The 19,739-nt window shown below is 43.2% G+C and overlaps 1 protein-coding gene across 1 annotated transcript in view; it reads left to right on the top strand.

The window, feature by feature from the left end:
- Nucleotides 1–19,498, top strand: part of PC (pyruvate carboxylase) — a 674,712-nt gene extending 655,214 nt beyond the window's left edge. The window contains exons 19-21 of the mRNA XM_082271181.1: nucleotides 8,491–8,736; nucleotides 9,221–9,361; nucleotides 18,804–19,498. Of these exons, the coding sequence (XP_082127307.1) occupies nucleotides 8,491–8,736; nucleotides 9,221–9,361; nucleotides 18,804–19,052 (636 nt within the window). The 3' untranslated portion in view covers nucleotides 19,053–19,498. The remainder of the gene's footprint in view (nucleotides 1–8,490; nucleotides 8,737–9,220; nucleotides 9,362–18,803) is intronic.
- Nucleotides 19,499–19,739: the final 241 nt, after the last annotated feature.

Raw genomic sequence — 19,739 nt, 5'->3', positions numbered from 1 at the left:
CTGGTGTTCACTTGCACGGGCTCATTGTATTCCCATCTTGTGTCCTGAGCCCTCACATCCTAAGGAATGTGCATTGCTTACTCTGTTTAGAGTGCGGGCACTCCAGGTGTACTTGGCCACTACTGAGTCTTTTCGTGAGTCGGGCTCACTCTCTGTACTTACAGATGGCCCGTGAACAGGACTGCCTGCGTCTGCTGCGTCTATGACAGACGGTGGTGCAGGTTTATTCAATTAGGGATGAGGTCCTGCCTTTCCCTGTTTTGGCGCGTTCTACTCCGGCGCCTAGTGCTTCCTGGGCTTTTCGCCTTGTGGGCATCTGTGCTCCTGGTTGCAAGTTGGCTACCTGGTAGTCTGTTCACACCTTTACCAAGTTTTATAAGGTGGATGTGCTGGCATCTGCAGATGCCTCTTTTTGGCCGCAAGGTTTTTTGCTGGCTGCTGTTTTGAGGGCTTTTGGCCTTCCTTGAGCTTGTTTACTGTTGTTTTCAGGTGGGCCTCATCTTTTGTTCTGATGAGTCCTATGTTGCCTGGTCGGGTATGTTTGGCCTTGGGGACTTGTTCTTTTCTGCTGTTCCTACCCCTCATTTTATGGCATTGCTTTGGGGGCATCCGTACTGATATGAATATGAGTCCGTCAATGAACAATAGAGAAAACTAGATTTTTGACTTACCGTAAAATCCTTTTCTCTTAAGTTCATTGACGGACGCAGTACCCGCCCCTCTATTTTGAGTTGGGTTGGTGTTACTTTTCTGACACTGCTTTAAAACAAAACTGGCATCCTATGCAGGAAGAGAGAGGGTGTACCCTCCGGGATTGCCCATAGGTGTAGCCAGAATTTTTTTCTGCCTAGTGTCCTACTCCTGTAGGGAGCAGCATTACCCTACTGATATGAATCAAAGAGAACTGCATCCGTCAATGAACTTAAGAGAAAAGGGTTTTACGGTAAATCAGAAATCCAGTTTTTGTGCTTTTGGGATGGAAAATAAGGGAAATAGATCTTTTAAATCTTCCCCGGGAGGTTCCAAGCAACCTTGGTCTGGTAAGCCTAGAGCTAGACTCTCCGGACCCGCAGACTCGAATCCTTCAGCATGAAGGTCTGCCCTCACCCATTATTGGGGTAGGGGGACATCTTCACTGGTTTCTGGCCCCTGTGGACTTCTTTGGTGAGTGTCAAGGAGATTCGCAAAAGATTTCTTTTGGGGGTACCCAGAAAGGGGGACAAGGCTTGTCCTTTTCGGGTTTTTTTAGGTTCAGAGTCTCCTTGTACGGATTTAATTTCTGCAAAGAATCAGGTGATGTCTGAACTACCTAAGGTCCCCCCTATCCCTGTCCAGGGAATTGATTTCCCTAGGTCTGATTTTAATTCTGACCAGGGTGGTCCTTCCTCTGGACAAATTTTGGGCCGTGATTCACCGGCTGCTGTCAAACAGACAGTTCTCTCTCCCGATTTGCATACAGGTTCTGAGTCTGGTGGTATCCAGCTTCAAGACAGTTCTGTTTGCACAGTCCTACATGCAGCTCCTTTAGCAGGTTCAGCCCCACAGAAGGATACCGAAGTTCGTGGCGTGATCATGGGTTCCTCTGACAGATGCCGCAGGCGTCCAAGGGCCACGATAAGGCCAGCATCATCCTTGGCTCAGGCTTCTTCCGCAGTTCCTGCAATGAATCAAGAGCGGGGATCTTCCAGCCATCCTGCTTTACAGTGACTGGTTTAATGGCATAGCTATTGAAAGCCAGGTACTGAGGGATAGAGGTTTGTCTGGATCAGTGATTCCAACTATGGTGAGGGCAAGGAAGTCGTCTTCCAGCAACATATACCATCATACGTGGAAAGCGTACATTTCTTGGTGTGAGTCGATTGGTGCTCATCCTCGATCCTTTTCTGTGGCTCCGGTCTTAAAGAGGAAGTAAACTCTTCCTTTTTTTTTTTTTCTTCCCTGCAAAATAAATGCATAATGTGCTAGTATGCATCGCATACTAGCACATTATGTGACACTTGCCTCCAAACGAAGCCCTCGTTGTCCCCGCTGGCGGCTGCATCCATCTTCAGCCGTCTTCCTTCATGGTCTGTGGACTCCAGCTGGAAGCCACGTGATGTCACTCCCGCCCACGTCACGACACAGGGCTCTGAAGAAACGGTGGCCATTTCTTCAGAGCGCATGCGCCGATGATGTCATTGGCTGCATGAAATGTAAATATCTCCTAAACAGTTCAAGTTTAGGAGAGATTTACAGTACCTATAGGTAAGTCTTAATAAAGGCTTAGCTACAGGTAAAAGTTATCGTGGGGTTACAACCACTTTAACCTTTCTTCAATAGGGCGTTGATCAGAAGTTGGTCCAGAGTACCATCAAGGGCCAGGTGTCTGCCTTGGCAATCTTTTTTCATCGACCCCTAGCCATGCACTCTTTAGTTCATACCTTCATTCAGGGGGTTCGACATGTGGTTCTACCTGTACGGTCTCTCTTGCCGCTATCGGATTTAAATTTAGTGCTTTCGGTTCTCCAGAAACCTCTATTTAAGAATATTTGAGAGATTCCCTTGCCTACGTTATCCAAGAAGGTAACATTCTTGGTGGCTATTACCTCGGCCCACAGGGTATTGGAGTGGCGGCATTATCCTGTCTCAGTCCCTATTTGGTGGTCCATATGGATAAAGTGGTTCTTCTCCTGTCCATCATTCCTGCCCAAAGTTGTCTCTGACTTCCATTTGAATGAAGAGATTGTGTTGCCTTCCTTGTGTCCCAAGCCGGCTCATCCCAAGGAATTTGCTTTGCATATTGTTGATGTGGTTCGTGTGATTCATTTTACCCCTGTACAAATCATTAGTAAGACCTCATCTGGAATGTGCAGTTCAGCTTTGGGCACCAGTTCTCAAAAAGGATATAGGGGAACTGGAGAAAGCGCAGAGAAGGGCAACCAAACTGATAAGATGCATTAAGGAGCTCAGCTGTGAGAAAAGATTAGAGGAACTGAATTTATTCTCTCTTGAGAAGATGAGATTAAGGGGGGATATGATCAACATGTAGAAATACATAAGGGGTCCATATAGTGATCTTGGTGTTGAGTTATTCACTTTAAGGTCAACACAGAGGACAAGGGGGCACTCTTTCGTCTCCAAATATGGAAAGGTTTCTTCACTGTAAGAGCTGTGAAAATGTGGAATAGACCCCTCCACAGATGGTTCTGGCTAGCTCACTAGATTGCTTTAAAAAGGCCTGGATTTTAGGTAACTGATTACCTAGAGCAGAGAAGGGGGTTATATACTAGCTGGGGACGGCCCTTGGGCATAGCCAGGTGTTTTTTGTTCTGCCTAGTCCTACTCCTGGAGGAGGCAATATAACCCACTAGTTATGATTTATGGAGCGCTGTGTCCATCGATGAACTCAGAAAAATGGATTTTACGGTAAATACAAAAATCACATTTTTTAATTGTGTGTTTTATTGCAATAAATAATGACTTGCCTGATCATTTGAGGGGAAATGATTATTTATGAATTCTTAATGTTTTTTTTCTTAATCATAAATTAAGGGACACACAGGATGCAGTGTTTGGGTACATTTGGTTATGCTGCTGCCTTCATGAGATTTAACACCAGCAAACAAAGCTGAAAAAGGAGCGCTTAGTATAACCTCTTGCTCACCCCCATTCCAAGCATGCCTCGGTTTTGTCCTAGTGTTCTAGAAAAATGGACAACTTTTCTACAAAGAGAGAAGAAAAAACGTTATTTTCTTTTATCGAAATTCCTTTTTCATCTACAAAGTTTATTCACCAAAAGGTGCTAATTTTGAAGCTGTCTAGATTAGCTGATCCTCAGCATTGCCACAGAAGACGTACCCAGACCCTGCTGAAAGAATAGGCAGATCCCGTTTGTAATATGTCTTTGGCGCTAGACTCTACTGTAAGCACTGACCTAGGAACTTTTGTGCAATATGTGGATCAGACACAGAGTGCTCTTTCAGGGCCATGATGCACCCATCTGGTGGAACCGTGTCCTTGAAAACCCCCTAGGGGGCATATGCCCACCATTGAGGCGAAAACTATTGGTAGGGACATGCTCCTTGAGTCTTGCCTATATTCCTAACTATGCCTGCAGTGCCTTCTAAGAACCTTGTTTGGGATAAATGGAGGTTTTGCCCTTTATACACCTGCTTGGTACTTCCGGGCTTTCCCCTAAGGGTTTATCTGCTTAGTCCCTGCTGTAACACCAATGTTCACATGGCCAATGGCAGGAATGGAAGCCCAGTCTACAGCTTTGTGCACTCTGTATTTTATTTTATTCTCTCATGCAAGTCCCCTCCTGGTGCTTGCACTGTACATGTGCACACCTCTCTTCCTATGTAGACCTCATTACCTTCCTACCATTTCCTTGCCACTGGAATCAGATTTCCAATCCTTAGGATGTTTTCCTGGTCTACATGTTTTGCCGTGACCTGGTAATGGCAATCTTGCAATCCTCACAATCCTGCCCCAACAGTGTTTTTTGTGAGTACCATGGTGGCCAATTCCTCACGCAGCCTACAGCATTGCATTTCATAAGCTCAAGGCTATTTTGGGTTCTGCCCATCTTACAGTCTGCTACCAGTGCCAGGGGTCTTGCTATAACCTCCCTAAGGGGCCAAACACTGATAGCTTGAATCAATGTCCAATGCAGCGCTCCTCAGTGTCTTCACTAACTCATTCAGTGGTGCCAACTTTGATCCTATCTAGGAGTTCTCAGCCCCTTTGTATGAGTTTATGGGAAAATGCAAGTGTGCTTCTATGCCCTCTCCTTCAGAGCTTGTTGCTGAATTCCCTGCGGTTGCAGCTGCTTCTTCACAGTCAGCTTAGAATAAGTAGGACTGTACCCTCTCTTTATATGAGGCAGACAACTCCAAAACCGTCATGGTCCTTATTAACGCAGTCAGTTAGTGCTTAGATTTTGAGCAACCAGCTACACAAAGTTACTAAACTGGGTTCATTAAAAGGCCCCCAGCCTATTAAGACTTTTGCAGTTAATTCCCTATGATATCTGGTGCAGTATAGTAATTGGCCTAACCCAGATAAAGTGTTTGCTTTTCCTCAATGTTTTGCCCAGCAATACCCTACAGGGGAGTGGTTCTTAAAGAAGTTGTCTATCTCTGTTGTGGACCCGGCCATTACCTGTCTTAACAAGATACAGTGTAGGAAATGCTAGACACTGTTTCTAAGGCTATATTCTCCCAGGCTGTGCCATGCAACCTGACATTGTGACCATGTCTTTCTGCCAGACCTTAGATGTCTGGTCCAAGATCATTTGTTGGGATTCTGGATCTAACCTAATGGATCCTTCTTTCCTCCATCCACTATATAGCTCATGCCTGTTCCCCTACTCTATTATGTTGACAGGTTTGAACTTATTATACACCAAATTTCTACAATGATCTCGCCTATGTACGCATGTGGAAAACCCATGCAAAAAAACACCTTTTGCTTATGCCCTTTGATAGGGAACACTTCATTGGCAAATTTCTAGAAAACTTTATCTAGGAGGTGGCTGGGTTTAGGAGCACCCTTTTGCCCCCATAAAAAGACAAACTCTCCATCTGGGAACGCCACAACTCCTGAGGGTAGCAAGAGTTTCTTTAATTTGTCTCCGTCATCCAAGGCAGAGCCCAGAACTCTGTTCCTTAACATATTGGCTCCAGAGAATTATCTCTTCAACCCACTGGGTTTCAAACTCTCTGTTGCATGTGGGGGACCTTAGATGTACTGTAAATTTTCTGGTTCAACAACAAATTGAGCAGAATTAGCAGGAAGGGAGAGTATAATTCAGGATTACCATTGTAGTTCCAAAACAGATCAGAGGGTGAGTGTGTGCCACAGAGAATAAGTTCACCAATAGGGTGATTGCAGTGGAAGAGTTCATGATGAACAGAATTGGTCATTGCAAAAGAGGCATATTTTAATTTGCACAAGTTGTACAAAATTAGTTGCGCTATCCCTTTAAATGATTAAGAAAAACGTGATAATACGTAAATGACAAACCTAAAGAAGTACATAAAAAATCCATATCCAAAACATAAGTAGCCCATTTATTATGTGAAACACAAGGGATGACACACCAATTCCTTACCAGATAATATGACCTCCAGATGATGAGGTTATTAATGCTTGTGTATAAAACTTTGCCTAAAGGCCACTGGGCAATCTTTGGGATGGATGTCACCAGCTTCCCAGCATTCCTGCATCAAATCACGGCATCAGTTAACTTAAATGCTTTCCCCCTTTAAATTATGTCTCAGGGCCCCCTCCAATCATGGTAACGTTATTGCCTCAGGTAACATAGAAAAGATGAAAAGAGCTATAGTGCATTAACTTTTAAATCCCATCAAGTTAAAAAGATACTTGCAAGGTTAAGAAGATAAATAATAGAGTAAAAACAAAACACTGCCCTTTCGAGTGTGGACAGGCTTGGAAGTAGTGTCAACATGCACGCATGCTCGATCAAGTGGGCTGCAGCAATAATATGGTAGTGCTTTAAAGTTTGTGATACCTTTTGCATTGTCAATATTTCTGCATTAATATAATCTGAAACTAACTCATGATAACCCATTAAAGGAGTTAAAATGATTTACACTTAATCAGGTCACAGTAATAACTATACATTTTTGTATGTGGCAAAAGTTTATAAACCTTTGCTTTTAGTAACTTGCTTGATCCTCTTGGGCAGCAATAACTGCAGCTGGATGTTTTCAGTGACTGTTGGTTAGTCCTGCACATCAGTTTGAAGGTTTTCTAGCCTTATTGCCCCTCAATACAAGTCCCCAAACTTTTTTTGGTTTGATCAGAATGAGAAACCTAACACCACACCTGTTCTTCATTCAGTTGACTGAAACATCAGCCTCAAATTTTAACTTCAAATAAAGTGAGAATCCTAGAGGTTCACATGTATATGTGTGTGTATATATATATATATATATATATATATATATATATATATAATGTGTGTGTGTATGTAGTGTGTGTGTGTATATCTATATATATATATATATATATATATATATAAAATGTTTATTGGTTTGTTTAGTTAGGTTCTCATTTTCTAGATTTAGAACTAGTGTGAATTATAGATCATGATCACATCATAAAAAGGGAAGTATGGGGTTTTTAGAAAAAAAAAAAAAAATATATATATATATATATATATACCTAGATTGATGCAGCATCTAGTCCGATGCTGCATCTGTCCCCCACTGCAACTAATGCCCCATACACACGTGCAGATTATCTGCAGACTTTTGTCTTCAGATTTACCTTTTCTATGTAGTGCAAGGGCCTGCCGGATTGCATACAAATTGAAAGCGTTTAGGTTTGACCTCATATTATATGGTTTTGGCAAGTCTGCAGATAATCTGCACGTGTGTACGGGGCATTAGACTAAAAACTCAGCGATCAAAGGCTGCAGATTGCTCAGTTCTCTTCAGCGATCAGAGAGCCCGTGATTGTCAGCCACCAGCACTCTCCTCTTGCCCCTCCAGCCCTTACTGCTTGGCTATGCAGGGGGCAGGAGCAGCTGGCTCCCAGTGACATTGTAAAGGCAGGATCTTTCCAGAGCCTGGGCTGGCTGAGTGACGTCAGTTGACAGCAGACTTAAACCCACTGTCAGTTGAAAATGGGTCACAAGAATGCAGAATGGACTGCAGTCCTGTGATCCATAGGAGAAGTAGGGCCAATAAAAGCTTTGGGCATCCTTCGCCTTTAAGGCACCAATGTAAATGGAGGGGGGGCAGGCATAGGGTAAGGGTCCTTTCACACGGTCCGCATTTCATTGCGGACCGTGCTCTGCTCAGCGTTGATCGATCCGCTGATCCCCGCTGAGCCGGCGGATGACAGCTCCGTCTCCGCACTGTGTGCGGAGAGGGAGGTGTCAGAGCCCCGCTGCTCTCTATGGGGAATCGGATGAGAGTGGGCCGCCTGTCCGCTTTCATCCGATCTGATCCCCTGGATGGATGGAAAACAGGGTTTTCATCCGACCCGATTTCATGGACCGGATCGGATGCGGATGGCAGCGGTTGTCAGCAGACGTGTCTCCGCTACCCCATAGGGATGCATGCAGGATCCGATCAGATCCGCCTAAAAAACTGACAGGTTGATCTGATCGGACTGCCCGTGTGAAAGGACCCGAAGGTTGTCTTTAGTTATTGAATGTGTTAGTTGTCATAGAACATTTATATCCCTGGTAGTACGCACCCAATACTTAACTGCTGTTCAGTAAGGTCAGTAAAGTGGTTGACATGTGCAAAGCAAGTTGATTTTACATATAACAACTTTGTTCCACTTTTCAGGTCCTAATTGCAGTTTAACTTTGAGGGCAGATTTCATGGTACAAGGGATGAGACACCAGTTTATTGTAAAATAAATAAAAGAATAAAAAAAAACATTGCATGCCAATAACAGTTCATCATAGCTAACCCTGGAGAGTTTGACTTTTAACGTAATTCATAAAAGATTTACACTTTGTTTGTATAGGTCTTGAAGGATTTACCACGTATTGAGGGAAGACCTGGAGCTTCATTATCATCAATGGACTTTGCTAAGCTAGAAGAAGGACTGCGGAGCAAGTATGATGATATAACACCAGAAGACATTATGTCTGCTGCTATGTATCCCAAAGTGTTTGAAGAGTACAAGGACTTCAGCACTCAGTTTGGCCCGGTTGAATGTCTAAACACCCGCCTCTTCCTTGATGGGCCCAAGATAGCAGAGGAGTTTGAGGTATGTGATTCTATAATGTTAGTGCAACAAAAATGTTGGTAAATAAAAATATAAAATATACCATTGCCAGTTTACATACAGCCACATACCGTAGGTCTTTGTCTGGCCCTTGCCAAATACATGCATTATTTGTAGAGTGATATGAACTGTATATTTTCTTAGTATGAAAGATAGAAATTCTTTGATATGTGGGATTAGAGGACTCCTTGTCATTACAGATAGGTCCAGATCATCAACCATATTACTAGAAATCATAAAAAATTCTCAATAATGTCTTAAATATATAATACTGTATAAATGCATACTATACAGTATACATACAGACATCTATACAAAATATACCAACATTGCTGAAGTCTCTACAAAAATACCAATAATAAGTGGAATGCAGTGGAAGGAGCTGTTAACCATGAAGTACAGTATGTATTGGTTCCTGACAACAATATTTTTTACTCAATAAGTGTTTTGTCTTTGATGTTTTTAGGTTGAATTAGAAAGAGGAAAAACTTTGCATATTAAAGCACTTGCTCTGGGCGATCTGAACAAAGCTGGCCAAAGGGAGGTGTTTTTTGAGCTCAACGGTCAGCTCCGATCTGTCCTTGTAAAAGATACTCAGGCTCTGAAGGTAAGAATTTCCATGCTAGGAATGCAGAAATGAGGCTGAAGGACTGTGAAACTAACATATGGCATTTGCTTTGTTTAACCATTTTCAAAAACTGTACATTGTTTAAATTTGAATCCAGTTTATCGGATACAGAAGGTCAAACATACAGAGAAAAAGGAAAAGTAGAAAATGTATGTATGTGGTACACTAAAGCCAAGAATGTAACCTCTGAATAAGTCGCATACATCCATTGATCAAAGGCACCTTCATCCCAGAAAGATAGAATTTTTGAACACATATAGACACATATAGATAGAGGGATTTTAATGGTGCCACCACACAGAAATTGGTAAAAACCATTTTTATTTAAATCAAAATGTAAAAAGATATGGGGTGTACAATTGCTCCCCAATTAAACATTTAAAAAGGTTTTATCCAATACACATGCATATACGTAGACAAACTGTGTCAGTCACAATGCTTGTTGCTTGACATGTTTCGATTTCCTGCCTCTTCAGGAGCTGTAAAACACGTGTAACATATGCATATAACGTAATCACTATTGAGTAGGGTTATTCTAGAGATGAGAGCCAGTACCTTCGGTAACAATAGATCGTAGGGATTGGACACCCAGTCAGAGTAGCCTTAACTGCTGTCAGATAATCCTCCCAAATATAGGGAACACAATAGAAAAGCCCAGAGATGTCCATGCATAGAGGAGAGCCCAGCACCTGCGGTGACAATAGATCATAGGGAGAGAACATCCAGTCAGCGTAGCTGAAATCCTCCCAAATATAGGGAACACCATAGAAAAGCCCAAAGATGTCCATCCTGGAACCAGAGGGTGCTGGTATGTCTCCATGCTTGTTGCCTTGAGGGGACACCTCTGATCATCTGGGAGTGCTTTTGTTTTCATCTATTACCTTTGTAACAACTTATTCAACTCTGGATGGACATCTCTGGGCTTTTCTATTGTGTTCCCTATATTTGGTAGGATTATCTGACAGCAGTTTAGGCTACCCTGACTGGGTGTGCTCTCACTAAGATCTATTGTCACCGCAGATGCTGGCTCTCCTCTCTGGATGGACATCACTGGGCTTGTCTATTGTGTTCCCTATTTGTAGGAGGATTATCTGACAGCAGTTTAATCTACCCTGACTGAGTGTGCTCTCCCTCCGATCTATTGTCACCGCAAGTGCTGGCTCTCCTCTCTAAATCGATTCTAGGACTCCTCCTATTGCTATATAGAGTGATTATGATATATGCATATGGTATACATTCTTTACAGCTCCTGAAGAAGCAGAAAAACTAAACATTTCAAGCAACAACATTGTTACTGGCACAGTTTGTCTATGCACATGTATATGTGTATTGGATAAAAGCGATTTTAAATTTTTCATAAAAAAAATTTTATTTTTCCTGCAGCTTACCTGCAAAATCCTTTTCTTGGAGTACATTACGAGACACAGAGCAGCCGTAAGAATTATTATCAGGGTTATACGCCACCTATAAGTGAATGGACACTGGCAACCAAAAAGACAGGAAGTCCCCCTCTATATAACCCCTCCCATACAGGAAGTACCTCAGTTTTGTAGCAAGCAATAAACATCCAAGACAAGCGGGGAGGGACCTCTGTGGCCTGTGATGTACTCCAAGAAAAGGATTTACAGGTAAGCTGTAGGAAAAATCCAATTTTCTTTATTGTATATCATGGGACACAGAGCAGCCATAATAATTACTATCTGGGACGTCCCAAAGCAATGCACTTGAGGGGAGAAGGACACTAAATAGGAAAAAAACGCCATCAGACCGTAAAGATCTACATAGCTGCCTGGAGCACACTGCGGGTCCAAACATCCACCTGATAGAATCTATTGAACGTATGTACTGAAGACCAAGTAGTGGCCCTGCAAATCTGAGCCATAGAAGCTTCATGGCAAACTGCCCAAGAAGCACCTACTCTTCTGGTAGAGTGTGTCATTACTGGAAAAGGTGGAACCTTCCTCTTTAAACCATACGCCTGGATAATGACCTGGGCGAATCCACTGAGAAATTGTAGGCCTAGATGCTGCCTGCCCTTTCCTGGGCCCTTCTGGCAGCACAAACAAAGTGTTGGTCTTCCGAATCTGAGCTGACATCTTCAAATAGACCTTAAATGCATGTACTACTATGAGAGAATTTAATAACTTTCCCTCCACTGTTTGAGGATTTGGAAAGAAAGGCAGGCAGTATAATGTCCTGCTTCAAATGAAAAGCGGACACCACTTTGGGCAAAAACCCTGGGTGTGGATGTAGAATCCCTCTATCTTGATGTAAGATCAAAAATGGCTTCTTACAAGAAAGAGCCACTAACTCTGATACTCTTCTAGCTGAATCTACTGCAACCAAAAAGACTAACTTTCTGGTCAAAAGAACCAGAGCAATATGACAAATGGGCTCAAAAGGCTGTTTCCGTAGAACCGGCAGGAGCAGATTTAAATCCCATGGACACAACGGTGGCCTAACTGGCAGAAGCATACGGAGCACCCCTTGTATAAAGGTTCGGAGCAAGGAATGCGAAGCATTCAGTCTTTTAAAAAAGACTGACAAGGTTGTAATTTGACCTTTAATGGTGCCTAAGGCTAGCTTCATATCTACTCCTACTTGCAAGAAGGCTAGAATTCTTCTGATGATATATTTACGGGGATGCCACTTCCTGGCCTCACACCAAGAAATGTAAGACTTCCATACTCTGTACTGAATGCCCCTAGAGTCTGGTTTCCTAGCGTTTATCACAGTAGAGACTGCAGGATCAGATATACCCCGCTCCCTCAAAATCCAGGCTTCAATAGCCAAACCGTCAAATTTAGAAATTGTAAAGCAGGGTGGAATATCAGACCCTGAGAGAGCAGATCCGGACGCAGTGGGAGAACCCATGGCCTTCCCATTGCCAACATTAAAATTTGCGCGTACCAAATCCTCCTGGGCCAAGTTGGAGCCACCAGGATTTCTGCTTTCCCTTCTTCCTGAATCATGCGCAGAAGTTGTGGCAGCAACTTAACTGGGGGAAAAGGCATAGATCATAGAGAACTGCTTCCAGGGAGTCACTAAGGCATTCACTGGACACAAGTTTGTCCAACTTGTTGTTGAGTCTGGATGCCAATAAATTCACATCCGGGACCCCCCATCATTGACAAATGAATGCAAAGATCTCGGAATGTAAGGACCATTCCCCTGGAAACATCTTCTGGCGACTCAGAAAGTCTGCCTGCGAGTTCTCTATTCCTGGAATGAAAACCACCAACAGGCATGGAACAAATTTCTCCGCCCAGGATAGGATTTGACCCACCTCTTTCTGGGCTTACTAACTCTTGGTGCGCCCCAATGGTTGATATAGGCCACAGCCGTGCCATTGTCAATCCCTGATGAGGCAATCTTGAAGTCTGGGAGTCCAGTACCTTAATGCCTGACAAACCACTTGGATTTTCAGGATTTTGATGGGGAAGTTCCTTTCTAACCAGGACCATTTCCCTTGGACAGTGGCTTTCTCCAGAACTACTCCCCAGCCACAGAGACTGGCATCTGTAGTCCCCACCTTCCAGACTACTGGAAGAAAGAATTTCCCGCTCTCCAAATTCCTGGCTACCAACCTAGACTCGGACGTACCCTCGGTACTAGAGAAATGCGACAATCTAGGGCCTGGATCTTTTTGCTCCAGGCTGACATAATGTATAAGGAACTGCTTTAAATGAGGTCACCATCTTCCCAAGCAACCTCATACAAAAACGTACAGAAGAATACTTTTTCACTCTTAAGATCTGAACTAGATCCTTTAGGGCTGCGACCTTTATTGGCGGCAAAAACACCTTTGCCTGCACTGTGTCCACAAGGAAACCCAGATACTCTAGTCTCTGAACCGGCTGTAACGCTGACTTTGCTAAATTCAGAATCCAACCCAGGAACTGAACTGCCCGGAAAACACATTCTGGCTTGGAGTAGAAGCCGACCGGTCTATAAGTAATAGATCGTCCAGGTATGTATCCTGTGACAAACTCACTCAGGACAGGGGCTTTTGAAGGGGACTTCAGGCTAGCCCCTTGCCTACTGACTATGGGCCCTGGCTTGTGAAGGAACACTGCTCTTTGTGGGGTGTATGCTGGGGGTGTGACAGGAGTTACTTTGGTTGAGTGGCCCGTGGAACACAGCTTACCTTAGAGAGGTTGGGAAATCCCTCTCTCGGCTCCCTAGGCCCCTCCTATGTCTAAGTCACCCTGTGCTTATTAGGGGCACAGGTTGACCGAGAAGCCCAGTCTGACCTGCCCAAACCAGACTTCCACAGACTGATCAGCTAGGAGTGCTCTATGTGCCCTGCCGGGACAAACTTACAAAGTATTTGGAACTTTATCGAAGAGGCTGCCAGGAGGGATTGACTCTTTGGGACTTGTTACCCAACTAACTCAGGCACAGACTGAGTATTGTCATTCAAAGTGTGACAGCACCAAAAACCCGAAATGGTATAGACTTTAGGGGGTGAAACATTTCAGTCTTAAAGTGGTTAAAATGGTTTTAGTAAAGATTCCAATTTCTTATCAGCTGGATCTTTAAAAACCTAGGCATTATCTACAGGACAGGTTAAATTTCTGTTTACAGAAGAAATAGCAACATCCACTGTAGGCATAATCCATTTTCCTGTGAATATTTCCTCCATAGGATACAACAAACAAAACCTTTTGGGAGGAATAAAAATCGTATCAGGATGATCCCAATCAGCATATACTATCTGCTCTAAAAGCAGATGTAAGGAAAAAGACTGAGAATTTTGAGGAGGGCATAATGAGCCTAATGAGGAAAAAGATACTTTAGAAATCTCTAAGGGAGTTAATTTAAATCTAGACCAGACCATTTCAGTGAGAGAGGGAATTACCAATCTCTAGGATTAAGAGGCAGAGAATGGCTCCTCCGACCCTGACTCCCCAGAAGTGGAATCCTCTGCTTGGCCTTCTTCCAAGCCATTTACATCTACTTTTCCCACATCCCCTGTCCAATCCTGAACTAAAACAGGTGGGGCTAAGGTGAGGGGGATCTATCACATTTCCTCCCTCCTTGTGAAACTGAAGCAATAATGCCAGCAATTTTTCCCTCAAGGCCGACTAAAGCTGATGCCAAATCATCCTAGGTGACTTAGGCTGAGAAAGAAGCACTAGATGTGGCTACTGACAACAGTAATGGCTCAGATTGGCCACTGGCCTCTCAGGGGAAGTGAACACAGAGGATGCATGGCTAGGATCTTCCAAACCTGACAGCGGAACACTTGTGCCCCTTCCCACTGTGCCCCCCCCCCACTCCTTTTCTGGGAGGACATTGCTCCAGACAAGAAAACTTGAGGTACTCTTTAGTGTACTCAATGCTTGTGCTAAGCTGTAACAGCTTTTCACATTCACACACAGCACAATTATCCCAATTGTATCCCAAAGTAACCTAACCTGTCAGTGCCTGTTAACATCTACCCACAGTGATTCAAGCACCCAGCTGCAGCTGCTCTGTATCCCATCCAGCTTCTGACAGAAGCTCACGCCACTGGGAACACTCCTCAAATGCTGTACCACCTCTGCCCTTACTGCGCATGTGCAGTGTGCTATGTGCACATCCGCATGCCAACGTACACGCCAATGCGTTACGGACATGCCCCCTCCTGGCTCCACTTGCAAACTTGTGCATGTAAATAGGCTGAACTTGCGTGCCATCTCCCACCGCAGGGGTACCCACCAAAAGTGCTCCCTGAACCTGAGCCACAGAGGGTAAGCGGATGCGCAGGCGAGATGTACAAAATCCCGCTGCACGCCAAGCATCAGGGGGGTTGAGAGCAGAAAAGGCATCCAAGGTACGCAGGTCACAGCTGATTACACATACTACCTCTAGTAGAGACATAAAACATGGCACCCGGTATCTGGTAAATTAGAAGGTAACAGTGCATCATAATTAAAGTGAACTTACTGTTCCCGCCGCAGGATTCTGCCTATTTACATAGTTACATAGTTAGTGAGGTTGAAAAAAGACATCAGTCCATCCAGTTCAACCTATGATGTGTGTGTGTTTCCGCTTTTAACCATACATTGTATACCCCTGTATGTTGTGGTCTTTAAGGTGTCCATCTAATAGTTTTTTGAAACTATCAATGCTCCCTGCTGATACGACTGCTTGTGGAAGAGAATTCCACATCCTTACCGCTCTTACAGTGAAGAACCCCTTACGCACTTTAAGGTTAAACCGCCTTTCCTCTAGTTTTAGTGAGTGGCCACGTGTCTTATTGTATCTCCTTTCTCTGAATAGTTTGTTCCTTATGCTCGGGTCACCAGTACAGTATTTGTACATTGATATCATATCCCCCCTCAATCGTCTCTCTATAATTAACAGTCCATTCTTTACTCATCACGGTGGGTTCTGCCACTTGTCGGCCTTCAAGGACCGGCTCACCCTAATTTTTGGGGCCACTCCCTTGGACCTGTAGGGCACCCTGCCGGAACACCTTTGGAGTTAGTCTTACCAGGGGACCGGATCCCAGGGTCCATCGCCCAAGAGGGTCGCATTACAGGCAATGCCTTGTTCCCTTTACCTTTTAGTCTTCCACTTTCAGATGGATCTGATTGCCAATCCCCTTGGATCCAGAGATCTTAACGGGGATTATAGCATAATCTTCTTTAAAAATATAGATAGCTTCTTCAACCATGACCATCACCTGTAAGACACTGGCGGAAAAAAAAAAAACGGAGATACTTCCTTCCTGTATGGGAAGGGTTATATAGAGGGGGACTTCCTGTCTTTTTTGTTGCCAGTGTCCATTCACCTATAGGTGGCGTATAACCCAGATAGTAATTATTATGGCTGCTCTGTGTCCCATGATGTACGATAAAGAAAATAGTTTTTAATAATTTATGTATTGTGTCACCATTAAAATCCCTCTATCTATATTTGTAAAAATGGATTGCATGTACCACTGTTTAATAAATAACACACTTTTAGGTTCCCACGCATCAGTGTATGGCAGACATAACCTAGCTTGTAATATAGCTGTGCACAATTCAGTCTAAAGGCTTTTTTACACTGCTGCTTTGTGTTAAATCATGTTATGTACATTGGTGCACGATGATGCAGTTTATTCTAATTACTAGTCATTCTGAATGGCTGCCCAATGCACCTTCACAGAGTAAAGAGAAGTTGCCACTCAGTGAAGCAGTAATAAATTTATTAAGCTCATATCAAGACTAACATAAAAGCAAAAAGTGGAGCGTCATGGCCCGGCGTCCTTCCTAATTCACCGTGTACCCATTGTGGAGGCTGCCAGCAGCCTAAACCAATCCTAAACCAATCCGAGGGCCGCATATCTCACAGAAGGACCGTGTGGCCATAGACGAGGAATGGGTGATTCCACCGCCCATTCCTTGTCTACAGCCGCACGGTCCTTCTGTGAGGTATGCAGTTTGCCGCAGCCACACTCTGATTAAGCAACCGGATTGGTTTAGGCTGCTGGCAGCTTCCACAACGGGTACACGGTGAATTAGGAAGGACGCCGGGTTATGACGCTCCACTTTTTGCTTTTATGTAAGTCTTGATATAAGCTTAATACATGTGTTATTACTGCTTCACTGAGTGGCGCCTTCTCATTACTCTGCTTAAATGTGGGATCTCACTTCGGCCCTGTAAGAGCTGCCCTCGGTGATAGCACTAACACTGTGCTTTTGGAACATTCACCATCAGTCTAGTTAACATCTCACCTATCAAGACTGTCTGGAACAAAGGACCAATCCCCCAGCAAGAGCGCCCCATTCTTTTTCCTTTTGCAATGCACCTTCACAGGGCATGGGAATGGACTATTGTGCATTGTGGTGCGCTGTGATAGCAGTAGTTAATTTTTATAGCCCATTGTGCATTAGGTGGCCTATTCAAAATAAGGAGATGCCTTGGTACAAGTCTTGTGAAGGCACTTCAACCTATTACCCTAGTGTAAATGGGCCCTTTGACATTATAGGCACCAATTTAAAATGCACTGTCCAGTATCCTCCCTGTTGCCATCTTTACAGCTATGCTCTATAGCAGTGGTCCTCAACTCCAGTCCTCAGGGCCCACTAACAGGCCAGATTTTAAGTATTACGTTGGGGGGATGCAGACTAGAGTACTGCAATCACTGAGCAGCAAATGATATCACCTGGGATGTATTTCAGTTATCTTGCAAACCTGGCCTGTTAGTGGGCCCTGAGGACCAGGGTTGAGGACCACTGCTCTATAGTACCATGTGGTGCCATGACCCCACGTAATTTAAGTTTTCATTAATTGCACAGTACAGCCCAACTACCCTTGGGCACTAATTTATGCTTGTATTTCATGCATCGGTTTTGTGACCACCACTGCAACTATACTGTGAACACTATGGTTTTAGTACTGAACATTGTACATCTTCAGCCCAGTAGAAGTCATATGTATATGTAGTAAATTAAAGTTTTATAATCTTAAAGCTTAGCTGTAGTTTTAACAGGAAATTCAATCCCAACCTTTGTCCTCCTGATGAAAAATGTAACTGAAATTACATATTTAAAATGCAGACAAATTCTGACTGTACAGCTTGCCCAGATGGCATAAGGAATGCTGTTTAAGAGTGCTACCATATGTAAACGCTCCACTAGCCTGGAGCAATAAGATGTTTATCACTGCATCTAAGGTCTGTAGTTCCATTTACTATTTTGATCAGAAGAGCAAGAGGATGCATAGAGATTTGTTTTTTTATAGCTGCACCCTAAATTTAGGGAGTTAACGTAGTTATGTCACTATGGAAATTTGTAGATTATGCTAGTCAAATAACAGTAGTGTCACATAGTAAAATTGGTGCTTTTGGCAGTGTGCGCAGGTGCCAAGTTCTGCTGAAAAATTAAATCCGCATCTCCATACAGTTGGTAAGCGTAGGGAAGCATGAAGTGCTCTGGAATTTCCTGGTAGAGAGATGTGCTGATTTTTGAACCTTGATTTCTAAATGGTATGCAAACTTTTCCACAGTCCGTGATGATTTGGGGAGCCATGTCATCTGCTGGTGTTGGTCAGCTGTGTTTTATCAAGTCCAAAGTCAGTGCGCCCTCTACCAGGAAATTATGTTCCTTCCATTCTTCTTAGTGTTCCTGAATAAACCAGTTGCATCGGTCTCAGGCTGTCACACCCCATCAGGACTTCCTTCCACCACCTGATAAAGAATTGCCGCCTGAAAAATGTGGTACCAGTTTCTTAGTTGTAGCTGCAACAATGATCCTGGTATACCCACCTCAATATGAGACCATATGTATATGTGCAGCAGTACTGAGGTGGTAAACCATGACAACTGTTCAGCAGATTAATTCATTCACCCATCATCTCATGCTGTGGAAACTTATAGAACATTTACCTGGAATGTTGTCAGTTAATATTAACGCTATATGTGATGTTGGTTTCTTTTTCTTCACAGGAGATGCATTTCCATCCTAAAGCCCTTAAAGATGTAAAGGGACAGATTGGGGCTCCAATGCCAGGAAAGGTGATTGATATCAAGGTTAAAGAGGGCGAAACAATTGAAAAGGGTCAGCCTTTGTGTGTTCTCAGTGCAATGAAGATGGAAACCTTGGTCAACTCCCCAATCTCTGGAACAGTGAAGAAAATCTATATAAAAGTTGATATGCACCTGGAAGGGGAAGATCTTCTATTAGAAATTGAATAATTTGAAAAAGTAAAATGGACAGTCTTACTGGAAATAGGTTGGGTGGTCTTAACATCTTTCATGCTTTTTGCTTCTTTTTTGAGTGAGGGTCTGCTCGCCATTAAATATCGGCTGTTAGATCAGTCTGATCATCATCATTATTGGTGTAGTTGGTATTGTACTTTATCCTAAAGGTATTGGATTTGGTAGGGAGCCAATTTGCACTGTGAACTAAAGTGCTAGTTATAACAACAAAACAATGTTTGCTAAGCCATTGTTTTAAAAATACCTTTAAAATCAAATTCATTTTGTACTTTGGTAGGATTTTTTTTTACTAAATGTTCTATTTAGAGGTCGCTTAATAACTAAAGTAAATATGTATAATATATTTGTAAATCTATACATCTCTCTGGTGATGATTAGTAACCTTATAAGCAAAGATGTGCCATAATTTATTAGCTGAATAGCACAAAGCTAAGTAGCACAAACCCATCTTCATCTCTTCTTGAGCTTTAGTGATGCATCTAGTAAATATGTACTCCATGTAGCTGCTAGGAAGCATATTTGTGTGCTTTGATTAGACAGCAAAAATTTTTATACAGTGTAGTGTAGATGTCCTCCACATGTCCAGAATTCTAATTGGTATACCACCTCTGCCTTTCATTTCCTATCTTGCCCACTATTTTCTGTAAATTAAAGCTTTGCTTC

This window comes from Pelophylax lessonae, assembly GCF_965119305.1.
Source record: "Pelophylax lessonae genome assembly, chromosome: 10".
In the NCBI taxonomy this organism is placed as follows: Eukaryota; Metazoa; Chordata; class Amphibia; order Anura; family Ranidae; genus Pelophylax; species Pelophylax lessonae.
The sequence above is the reverse complement of the archived record's forward strand: the minus strand, read 5'-3'. Positions and strand labels throughout refer to the sequence as shown.